Raw genomic sequence first — 12,622 nt, 5'->3', positions numbered from 1 at the left:
TTTCAGTTTCTGTATATATAAAACAAAGATGTACATCGGTATACTTAAGTTTGCTTAAACGATTCCCCACGATTTCCCATAAATTTTTGTCCTGAAGCAGCTGAATATTGAAGTTTTTTCATAGCAGCTGCAGGGAACTGTATTTATCTACATGTATTTTGTCGTCATGCTGCTGTCATATGACATATTTTTTGTTTTCATAGTTACGAAGACATTTACATTTCGTCTCTATCTGCTGATTCAATAATAAGTTTGTTTTGCAAATTGTGTTATACATTTTGTTTATTATTAAAATAAGCTCACAGAGCTCTACAAAGATAAACACAGAATTTTTACATCGTTGTGTTTTGGCGCATGTGTACGATATATAACGAGCTGCAACCACGTTTGTTTGGTGAACTTGAATGTCTTCGAATACTCACTCAAGTGTGATTTATCAACGCCATCTATTATTGCTGAGTTGGTCTCATCAAATGTCGAAAACTAATGAAACGTCGACATGAGCTAGAAGGGGACATTGTACTGTAAAAACATTAACTTAAAAGTTTTGATTCTTTAATGGTCTTATTTTCTACAATTGTCTTGATGTAACTTTTGTTTCCATTCGTATCTCCTTCATCTAAGATAAAACTTTGTTTTTCAGGCAGATCGACTTTACTTTCACGTCCTTTTTCTCCAGTGCTCCAATCTGTTTTCTTTCGTGCAATTAAGTAAGCTATGATGTTTATTATTGTAACAATGCATCTCATTATGAGGCTGAACCCATAAACAGCATACCGGAAGTTCACATTGTTGTACAACGCGCATGATCCCTTTACTCCACAGCGAGAGCTCCATATTTTGCAACACATGTCAATAATTTCTCCAAAAATTACAGGTCCTAGGAACCAACCTATAATATTAATAAATGTGTTCCATTAGTTTTACTGAAAAACTACAATTATTCTGACCAAAAAAATATGAAAAAAATTCTATACACAAAATTACAGATCTCAAACATTTAAAAATATAATAAAGATCATCTATCTTTTAAACGTTTTTCAAACATCATACTCCCAGGATGTATTTTGTCCTCAATGCTGTACAATTTCGCTGATGCGTCTTTTCGAAGACGAAGGCGCGTTTGGCGTAAATACAAAATTTAATTCTGGCATCTATGATGAGCTTATTTAAATAGTTTAACTTCGAGTCTTGATAAACCTACAAAATGTAAAGCTAACAATAAACAGAACATGTCAAGTGAAAAAGAACCGCCATCTAATAACTACAGTCCCCAACTTGTTAGGAATTTGTTTATATCTAAAAATGCAATGGCTAAATATTGTTTTGTATATAACAGATGTATATGGCTTTGCCGAAACATGTTGATCATGTTGTGCGCAGGGCCCAATCAGAAATGCACAAAACGCTGTTGATTATTAGTTTTAGTTTGGTAAAACATGATTTAACTGCTTAATGTAATTAAAGAAAAAATGTATAAGATATGTTGTTAACGTTAACTTGTGTACATGTTGATCATGGAACCTTCATTTTAGTCGAAACATTACTTTAAAAAATAGCGAAACTAACGATTTTTCCAAAGACAGATGTTGATATATTTCCAGTCCTAAGTTTAACATTAACAACTCGTGCAATACCTTTCAAAATGCTTTCCTTTTTTTCAAAATAATAATTAATTTTGTGTTGCATCAACGTAAAACATGTTTTCCTCGTTTGAAGATATTGCTATGCCAAACAATACGTGTATAAAGATAAAAAAAAAACATGTTTGCTATAGGAAACATATACGGTCATAGAAAATAAAATTCAAACTGTCAATTGAGTCCTGCAGTTATCGAAAATTGTGATTCCGTTATTGACTAGAAAAATGAAATATGAACCATATAATTAACGGACAAAATCAAAATTATTTAAAGATAAATGAAGATTTTTCAAACAGCCATTTTGCAAACACTTTCTCATTATTTACCTAATAAAGTTGTGATGAATGCCGAAAAAGCTATAGCTATTCCTCTCTGATTTTCTTTAACTGCTCTGAAAACAGGAAATATAATATATCAAATCTGAATAAATGAATATTTGATTGCAGAAACAAACATAATGCTATGGCAAAAAACACTTAATGTGTAAGGACAATACTGTCAGAAAAAAAGGTTAACATCTAGAAAGTCAAAACAAGAAAAAATAACAACTGTTTTGCAGTTGTATACTAAAATTGAGAATGGAAATGGGGAATGTGTCAAAAAGACAACAACCGACCATAGAAAAACAACAGCAGAAGGTCACCCACAGGACTTCATTGTTGCGAGAAATTCCCGCACCCGGAGGCGTCCTTCAGCTGACCTAGTCTAAATTCCATGCCGCATCAAGACATTTACGAAATATTTAGGTTAAATAATTTCAGCAAGCTGGTAAAATATTTCAATACAAGCTTTCCATTGTTGGTCATCAAAATTCTATTAAGGTACGGACAGTAGCCTGAAAGATCTATAGGGTTGACATTATAATACAAAAAGAGGGACGAAAGATACCAAAGGGACAGTCAAACTCGTAAATCGAAAACAAACGGACAACGCCATGGCAAAAAATGAAAAAGACAAACAGAAAAACAATAGTACAAATGACACAACATAGAAAACTAAAGAATAAACAACACGAACCCCACTAAAAACTAGCGATGATCTCAGGTGCTCCGGAAGGGTAAGCAGATCCTGCTCCACATGCAGCACCCGTCGTGTTGCTTATGTGATTACAAATCCGGTAAATAGTCTAATTCGGTAGGTCAAATTCAAGAAAGGGAAGGGGGTTGCAGTTACGACGCAAGGAACATATCCGATATCATTTGTGAAACGGTTATTCCATAACGGTCAACCAACTCGTTATGGCGTCCGTAAAATTTACGAAGGGATGATTTCAACTTCACCATTTGGATCTCTTGGTTTAATAGCTTCCTTGTGAGCAGCAACCCTCTATCAAGAAAATCATGATAGGAAATGCAAGCACTAGAATATCGTATCAATTAGGAGATATATACCCCGTATGCAGGTGCTGCTGGAATGTCGCTACTTAGAAATGGAAAGTTCACAATTGGAAAGCTGAAATCATCTCTTTTGTCGTAAAGTTTTGTCTTCAACCGACCCTCATTGTCAATTTCTAGATGTAAGTCAAGATATGAAGCCGACTTAACTGTATATGTAGTATCCTTTATCTCCAATTCGATGGGATAGATGCGATCCAAATAGTCACCAAATTTTGAATTGTTTAGTGAAAGAACGTCATCTATATAGCGGAAAGTAGAGTTAAAGGATATTGCTAACTTCTTATCTTTCTTCCTAAGAAGTTTCTGCATGAAGTCAGCCTCATAATAATAAAGAAACAAGTCAGCAAGTAGAGGGTCACAGTTTGTTCCCATTGGGATGCCGACAGTCTGCTGAAAAACACGTCCTCCGAACATAACAAATATGTTGTCAATCAAGAAATCAAGCATCTTGATAATATCGGTTTCAGAGAATTTTTTGTTTGAATCAGAATGATTCTTTACAAAGTAGGATTTATCCCTCCCTAAGACAAGATACTTGTATCTACGTTGGCCATTCTTTTTTATGAAGCAAAGTAATACCAACTCTTTTAATTTGTCTTTTAGTTTGGAATGTGGAATACTTGTGTAAAGAGTAGAAAAGTCAAATGATTTAATACTGTTACAAGATGAAAGAATGATCCTCACTTATTTCTTTACAATTCATGTAACAGCATACATTGCGTTTTGAAGGCGGAAACTTGAACCTGAAAATGGTATTCAATATTGAAGTCATGCTAGTATTGTCCAATAGTTTTGTATGTTTTGTGTATTGAAAATTAACTGGGTTTATGCTACGCTTATCTGAAAGCATTTTCTAGTTCGACCTGGTCAAAGATATTGCGTCTCTGTTAAATCTAGAATGTTGTCTGTTAAATGACATTTTCTATAACTATATAAATGTTTTTGCATGAATATAAACACACTAATGCGATGTAAAAACTCATTATAAAAAAATATATAAATATAAAAACCAGAAAAATAACAAGAAAAAAAATAGTTACTATCATTATGATAAGCTCACCTTATCATGAATATGAAACTTGGCATTATAACCAATGATTCGATCAAACTAAACACACAGGTTACGACCAGATATGGAACCAACATTTTACAATCAGTGGAACATAAACCAGGTTGAGCTGTCGCTGATTGACCAATACATGTACAGTTAGTAAATCCCTTGAAGTAAAAATAAACAAAGTTTATATTGACACGTTACTTTTTCACCGTGAACATGGATTCACCTAATTCAATTTGCACTGTACAGTCATTGTAAGTGCCATCTAGTTTGAAACAAAACTTATTGATGTAAATTAAAGCAAGAAGTCTATACATCCCCGTTTTTTCATTCAGTATTTGACTTATTTGACTTGTTTACATTTAATGAATAGCTATAATCTATTTTGAATTTATTGAACTATAAAAGTAATTTTTGACTCTTCACATTGAATAATCCGCGAAGCGGATTATGTAAAATGTGAAGAGTCAAATATTAGTTTTATGGTTCAATGAAATCAAAATAAATTATTGCCATTCATTATAAATAAATGTTTATCAAAAATATAAGGCTCAAAGGACCTTTTATGTAATTTGTATTAACAAAAACAACGTGCACACATGTTTGCGTATGAATACTCAACGTCAGACTGGGCGTGTCACCATCAAAATTTACAACATTGAAAATAAAACTAATAATTTAAACCAATCGGAAGACAGTAAATACACCAAATTTATTTATTATATTTTATATTTGTAACATTGATATTTGTCTTAAGATGTTTTACGTTTATCCTCCTATATTGATTACGTGAACATTTTGAGTATGAGTGTGCCTTAAGACCTTAATTTATTCAGTAATTCCAGTTCCCGACCAAAGTACACACAACGTTTTAGTTTAGATCGGACTGATAAAAAATGTACAGATTGTTTTTCAAACTACAAACAGACGAATCATCATTACAAATTATAAAAACGACTGGTACCTATTTGAGGATAATTACACTTGTACATTATACCGATCTTCATTAGTTACGCTCATTCTCAATATCTTAGATCATAGAACCGTAAAGGCAGGAACATTACGATTCACACTGTCATAGATATATTTTAGTTTTGTCATATGACGTTGCAAACCTTGTTCAATGCAGTTTGCAATATAAATAAACGGTACCCATGTCATTGCACCATATACAATAAACATTTCGACAATTAGGATATTTTCGGTGAAGTTCGAGGCCCAAACAAAATTCAAACATGAAGAAGATATCAAACTTTAAGGACCAAAGGTAACATCGGTAGGGCAAAACCCTGTCAGTGTTGCAGAAATATAATACCGATCTTCATTAGGTTCGCTCTTTCCCAACATCTCAGATCATAGAACGGAACAGACAGCAAAATAATAGTTCAGACTGTTATAAATATATATTTTTTAATTTTGCCATATAGCGTTGCAAACCTTGTTGGGTGCAGTTGTCAATTTGTATAAACGGTATCCATGTCATTGGACCATATACAATAAACATTTCGACAATTAAGATATTTTCGGTGACGTTCGAGGCCCAAACAAAATGCAAACATGAAGATGATATCAAACTTTAAGAACCAAAGGTAACATGGGTAGGGCAAAACCCTGTCAGTGTTGCAGGACGATGGTTTACGGAGAATGATTTATAAACATAAACTGTCAAAGGTATTTATTTGAACCACGCTGGTAAAGCCATTATATATTGATGACACGCAATGAAAAATGCCCATATAGTTTTGAGAATTGATCACCTTACATGTAGTAACAGAGAAACCATGGTAAAAAAGGTAAATAAAGAGGACGAAGCAGACGCCATCACAGGTCATTAAAATATCCTCCCCAAAAATCCCTGAATGTCAAATGTGTAATAATCATCGATAATAAGCAAGTACTGGTTATAAACTGTAATGGACGTGTATATACCATATTTAGTTATCAGGCGAGCTTGTGTTGGAAGTTGGGTTACGTACGCTTTTAAAAACAAAACGATGTTAGGGGAAGTCGTAATGGTGTCAACAGACGAAGTAATGTATAATTAACGAAGGATATTAATAAAAAAACACATTTAAAACAAGTTGTTATTGTTGTAGTTTTGTTTGTTCAGACCAATGGAAGAAGGTTCTTAATACTTATGATATTAATTGTCGACTTGATCACTATGATAGGCCAAAAGTCTAAATACCACTTTTTGGAGTAGTCCGTACGTTTAATGCAATATATAGTGTGCTTTCGACCTAATACAATATATACGGGGTTAGTACATTCCATAATGGGCATTCTCTCGAATTAATTCACTAACACACTATGAAACAAATAATATTGGACAGTTACACTACAGAAGTCAACATTACTGTAAAAGTAACTGTAGTTATTTATACTGTTGTTTTGAAAGAGGTTTGGTCGGTATTTTTTACCATTTAGTTACCAAGGCATTTGAATGGTTATACACTAGTAATTTTGGGGCCCTTTATAGCTTATTGTTCGGTGTGAGCCAATAGTTTGTGTTAAAGGCCGTATATTGACCTATAGTGGTTTACTTATATAAATTGCTATTTGGATGGACCACATCTTCCTATACATGTACCTTTGTACGTTCCTTCTTTTTTTGCGGTAATACTTATCTGGTGTTGACTGTCTTTGATCAATTAATGAAACATTTACCTGTGATGTTGATATACTTGAACAACCGGCATGGCAAGGTGAAAAGTAGTTGTTATTATCCGAACCACAAACAGGAAAGTAGCCCTCAGAGTTACAGTTGCAGCTACTTGAACATATTTCCGATGAATTACTTAAATTTCTGAAATTTAAAATGAAATATCAACACTTCAGTATAATTGCTTGTTTTATGATTACATGTTAAATACACATTGGAGTTGCACTTGTTGGATACGACACAAGTTTTAGTGTATGATTCTAATGTATATATTTTGTACACTCAATATTTGATATGTGTTTCTCCCACTTTAATTGTCTTCGGTATCGGAAAATTTCAAAAAAAAAATTGCACCATAGGCTTGACATTTAAGAAAAATATATTTTAACAACCTTTTTCTGTCTTATTTTGAAAGATTTATGTATAAACGAATAAGTTGTGTTAATTTTGTTTTTATTTATTTTTAGCATATTTACTGCCGCACAGTCAACATGGTAAATTCACTTCGTTTTAGTCGAACAATTTCCATTTCATAATGACAATTAATCAATCAATTATATAACAGTTTATCATGATTATAAATCATATAGTCTATATCTTATTTTGTTGTTTTCTTTGATCGGATTACAACTATGACAATAAACCTTTAAAGATATGTATATAACACTTTTAAATAAAATCACGCAAACCTGTCGTATCCAATAATTTTTGGAGTCGAACATCCTATAAACATTAGTATCACGTAGTGTACAATGGTAAGAAATGACATAATAACAATTAATCTGCCACATCCTAGCGGTGTTATCCTTTTTTTAGACGTGAGATATCCACCAACAAAAGTTCCAACAGATACCGCAATGATGCGAGTAACACCTGAAATTAATAGAATAAATGCAGTAGTAGGTCATAATAAAGCCATTCGGTTGAAATACTTATATAATAAATAGTCTTCACATTCAGCAGAGTAGCTGATAAGGTGATTATGAATTATCCCTCGAAAAAAAACAGTATAGATCAGTTTCGGTTTCACCTCGTGGAAATGTGTTCTTTGGAGAACCAGTTCTAGTCTGCTGTTATCAACTATTCTTAAACGTATTGCTTTGAAGTATTATAATTAATATATCCCCTTTTTTTAAATGCCTGAGAGCAGAGATCGTATATTAAAAGACGGCAGGCTATAACGTTCATTCATTCTCATATTCCAAGCTTAGATGTTTGTTCGTTGAAAAAACTTTATGTTAAATATACCAAGGGTACATAGTGTGTGATTGAAGTTTCCTCTTTCATTTGAAATAAATTATTTTTTGAATGAAGGAATTATATTGTCTGGCTAGTTAGTTTATGGTGTTCGTTTAACCTTTCGAAATAACCTTAACATGGTGTTCTAGAAGATTATTAGTTAAATAGAATGTAGTCCGCAATAATTCAGTGAGTTCTGTGTAATATAAAAGTTTGAATGATAATGATACCTATTACTAAGTTAGACTTCCAAGCTGGCTCAGTAAATTGAGTCTCGATGTATTTTGGTCCAAATGCAACACTCCCGCTAACTATAATAAGGATCAAACATCGACCCAAAATTATCAAAACATAAAGTTTGTTACGGAGCAATCCATAAATGTCTTTAAAAAAATCTGAAATAAAACAAATTGCAATGAACTTATAGAAAATTAAACAAGAAAGATGCGTTATTGCCTTATATTTACTGTGGTATAACATCTCACATATATGTCAATACAATTTATGCTTACTAATCCAATTAGAATGTAAAGCTAACTGAACTTAAGTTACTTAAAATTCGGTTAATTCGTTTTTTTTGGGGAAATCATACCACATCTTCTTTTATTTATATTAACATTAAATATTTGAAGAAAAAAAATATACTTTTATTATTCTCGTTGTGTTGTAATTTTTTGTGTTAATGCATATGCACTTGCACTGACTTCGGTGTTGACATGCATATAAATAATGCGGTAATTTTAATAAATACCCTGTTTACAAAATTTGGATTTTTTTTCGAAAAGCTAAGGATTTTCTTATCCCAGGTATATATTCCTTTAAAAATATTAAGCACAACTTTTTTGAATTCTGGATCTTTAATGCTGTTCAACTTGGTCCTTGATTGGCTTTATGAATATTTTGATATGACCGTCACTGATGATTCGTATGTAGACAAAACGAGCGTCTGGCGTACTTAATTATAATCCTGTTACCTTTGATAACTAATAACTATGCTTACAATTCCAACACAAATTAAAGCCTAGTTACACTTGTTTTGGATATATATTGACTGCATACTGCGCCAAAAACCGTTCCGAAAATTTACAAAAACAATACAAAATGATAATATGAAATAATCATTTGCAGCATTAGGGCAAGCTGATGGCGTCAATTTAATAAATTGTCAAAAACAATTGCTGCTGTGGTATATCTGTATTAAGATTTTAGCAATATGATCTGTGAAAAGAATGCAAAAATTGTATACGCATTTATGTTGGTTCATGTGAAAATTGTAAGGTTACACTTTTCTTTATAATTTGGTATCTTAACTCTTTGAGGTAAAGTTAAGCTTTCTTATTTTTTTACCTTCTAACATTCTCGTTTTTCTTTTCTTCTTCACTACTTTTGTGTCCACTATGCTTTGTTTCACATGGAATCTTTTTGGAAAGCACATGACAGGAAGTCCAGTTAATATACTTCCTAATCCGAATGTTAAAAATCCAATCCACCAGGCGCCGATCCATCTTGGATCTCTTGGCGAGATATTAACATCTGCAATAATGTACAAAAATGCATTGTTCTAGTTAACACTCCATAATTGTACATAATTTTTGGGTTGAGATAGGGATCATTTTTAGTACAACTTTTGGTTTTAAGAAAAAGATAGGGTTCCTGATAAAGTTAAGTCGTTTATTTTGAGTTTTGAACATTGAAGCGTTGCCTAAGTCCATTACTCTATGTGATTCTAATATCTGCCTGATTCTCGTTAGTCCACAGACCACGAAGTTACTAAACTCATCATAGATACCAGGACTGAATTTAGTATATACGCAAGATAACATCGATACAACTAGTATTCAACTACATTTTTAAATAACAATATGATATCATCTTTTATAAATAAGGAATGTTATATCTCTATCTGGCAGAGTCTGATTCCGTGGCTATATTTTTGTACTATTGGGATAAGACGAGCATAACTAAAGATACTTGAGTGTCGAAATGCGCACTAGGTGCATTAATTTGGCACAAGTACATGTACTGTGGAAAGTGTACAAATACATATATCTATGTTGTAAGTTTCTGTATTTTAAATCTTTATTAAAGTTTTGATATTTTTAATTAATCACGATATCATTGTTTAGATATGTTAGACGTGATCTTCATGACACCAAAGCATGCGCAGAAAATATGAAAAAAATACATCAGTGAAATTGGAGGACGGAATTTACTGGTTGTATTCAAAACAGTATTAAAATAGAATGGCTTCTGTTTTTCCTTGTTGACATATTTGTTTGGTGCTCTAGTGATTTCGATTCTAGCACATTTTGATTGCCATACCCCTTTGTGTGTAATGTTTACCTATTATGTCTGTTTGTTTTGTTCACAATTTATTTTTAATTTGATATAATTGAATGCGACTGCTTTACTTGTAAGAGGTTCAGCTAGCTATAAAGTACTGCTAAATCCACCATTTTCTACATATGAAAATGTCTGTAGGACTATGCCAGTTGTTATCCATTCGTTTGGTGTGTTTGAACTTTAGATTTCCCGAGTAAATTTAGATTATTCTGTTTTGAATATTCATCTTATTTTTTGTTATTTTACATATTTTCTATTATGTTATGCAAACATGTTTCTTGTGAACTTACATTTGAAAATGTTATACGCGACCTAAAGAATAATAATCTGATTCAAAATAATATTGCCCGCAATTTTCCATGAAGAAAAACAATTCCTTTTTGGTTTTTGGTTTTTGTTTTTCAGATCTTACTATTCTCACACTGATGTGATTTTTGTGATTTCTACTTATAAAACTTACTTCTCCACAAACATACCTTCTAAAGTTACATACATTTGACTAAACAGACCACCGAGTCCAAAACCAAGGGCTGGTCCGAATATAGCTACTGCCATCACACTACCTGTTACAATAAATTGTATTTGTCAGACGTTGACAAAAGAAACAGTTAGAATATACACATGGAGTTAAAATGATATTTTTTAAGGATAACTTTCACTGAAACATTGACCCTGCAAACCTGTCATTTCTGCATTAAACTAAAATTATAAATTCCGTCGAACTAAAAAGAGAACACACTTATCTTGTTCCCTTAGATTCTATTTTTACCATTTTTTTCGTGTTGCAACATTCTTATAAAGTAGATATGCGGGGTAAAATTAAGATAATTGTCTTGTCAAATGGTTAATTCTCCATTTCAGGTTATGGAAGGTTGATTGCTCTTAAACGTATTTAGCCCCGCCAAGTAAAGAGCATGTTATTCAGTGGTTGTCATTGGTCGCTGTCTGTCATACATGTTTTTAAGTTTGTTGTTTTATAATAAACAGACCGTTGATTTTCTCTTTTGAATCATTTCCCATTATATAATGATGATATACACAGCAGCTGACTATACGATACGAACTTTGTTCGTTGTTAAAAGCCGTACAGAGGAATATAGCGTTTTTGTTTTAAATAAGTTTAGTTGGAAGATGTAGGGTAGTTTTATCATTGCCAATATTACCACATCACCATAACTCATAAAGTGTTACTTGGATGGATAGTTGTCTCATTGGCACTCATAACGAATATTTCTATATCTATATATTGTATGTTTAAATGTTTATAAAATTGTAAAAATTACTGCCCAACTTTTTTGCGTATTGTAAATTCTTAAAATGATATTAAATGCAAAGTTCAATACAATACCTATCATTTGAAATTACTCACCTATGTAAACAGCTGTTTGTGTTTTTTTAACATTGTTGTCGATATACGTAGTAATAAAAGCTTGTCTTGGAGACTTGCCAATTCCTTGAAGAATCATTCCTACGGCAATAATTGCCATGGCAACAGGTGTAAACTCGTTAGAAACGCCTACCGACGTATGCGTTTTTGAATTTGAACTGCAGCTCATATTGGAATTTGACTGGTCGAAAGATGATGACGCTTCACATAGCTGTCCTGATGATATTATCTTTGCAAAGAAATCTCCACCTCGACTCACATTTGAAGTTTTCGGCAAAAATGATTTTGAATACATTGGTGAAACAAAGTAGGGAATTGCACAAATTATTCCGGCTGCACCAAACAATAATGTTGAAAATGATAGAACGCGAGGGCCATGCACTTTATCAGCAAAGTAGCTGACAAAAAGAGTCACAGCCAAGTAACCAATATCATTACAACTCATTAATATGCCACTTTGGGTACTAGTGAATCCAAACTGTTTTTCTATAGTTGTTATTTGTGATGCTATATATACAGATAACGTGGATGTCATTAATGCTGATATTGAATAAAACACAGTAAAGATTTTCATAGTTGCACAACATTGTAAAAAAATTGGTTTAAACCGACCAATCCCACACTTTATCTCTGTATCCATTTCCGGTTTTCAGCTGTACCGTCTAAAGATGTAGCAAGCTAAAATAAAAACAAATCTGGTATAATACTGACTTTAAAAAAATAGGAATATGATACGATAAGATAAGGATCACAATAAGCTAAACATATTGATAGGTTATGGGACTTCTTTCAAGATATTTGATTTTTATAGAAATGGCGGGTAAGGATGACTCGGTCTTTTAGCGTATAATTAGCATTGTCATATTAGGGTATCAAACTTTAAGAACAGAAATC

The 12,622-nt window shown here is 32.4% G+C and overlaps 1 protein-coding gene across 1 annotated transcript; it reads right to left on the bottom strand.

Moving 5' to 3' along the window:
• Positions 1-357: 357 nt before the first annotated feature.
• Positions 358-12,390, bottom strand: LOC134689572 (solute carrier organic anion transporter family member 2A1-like). The gene is made up of 9 exons (XM_063549544.1): positions 11,711-12,390; positions 10,818-10,904; positions 9,346-9,531; positions 8,229-8,393; positions 7,449-7,632; positions 6,765-6,903; positions 4,101-4,258; positions 1,970-2,034; positions 358-892 (listed from the first exon to the last, which is right to left on the bottom strand). The coding sequence occupies exons 1-9, from the start codon at positions 12,366-12,368 to the stop codon at positions 534-536; spliced, it is 2,001 nt and encodes a 666-aa protein (XP_063405614.1). The 5' UTR covers positions 12,369-12,390; the 3' UTR covers positions 358-533.
• Positions 12,391-12,622: the final 232 nt, after the last annotated feature.

The sequence above is a fragment of the Mytilus trossulus genome, chromosome 11, assembly GCF_036588685.1.
Source record: "Mytilus trossulus isolate FHL-02 chromosome 11, PNRI_Mtr1.1.1.hap1, whole genome shotgun sequence".
Taxonomy (NCBI): Eukaryota; Metazoa; Mollusca; class Bivalvia; order Mytilida; family Mytilidae; genus Mytilus; species Mytilus trossulus.
This window is presented reverse-complemented; position numbering and strand designations above follow the sequence as displayed.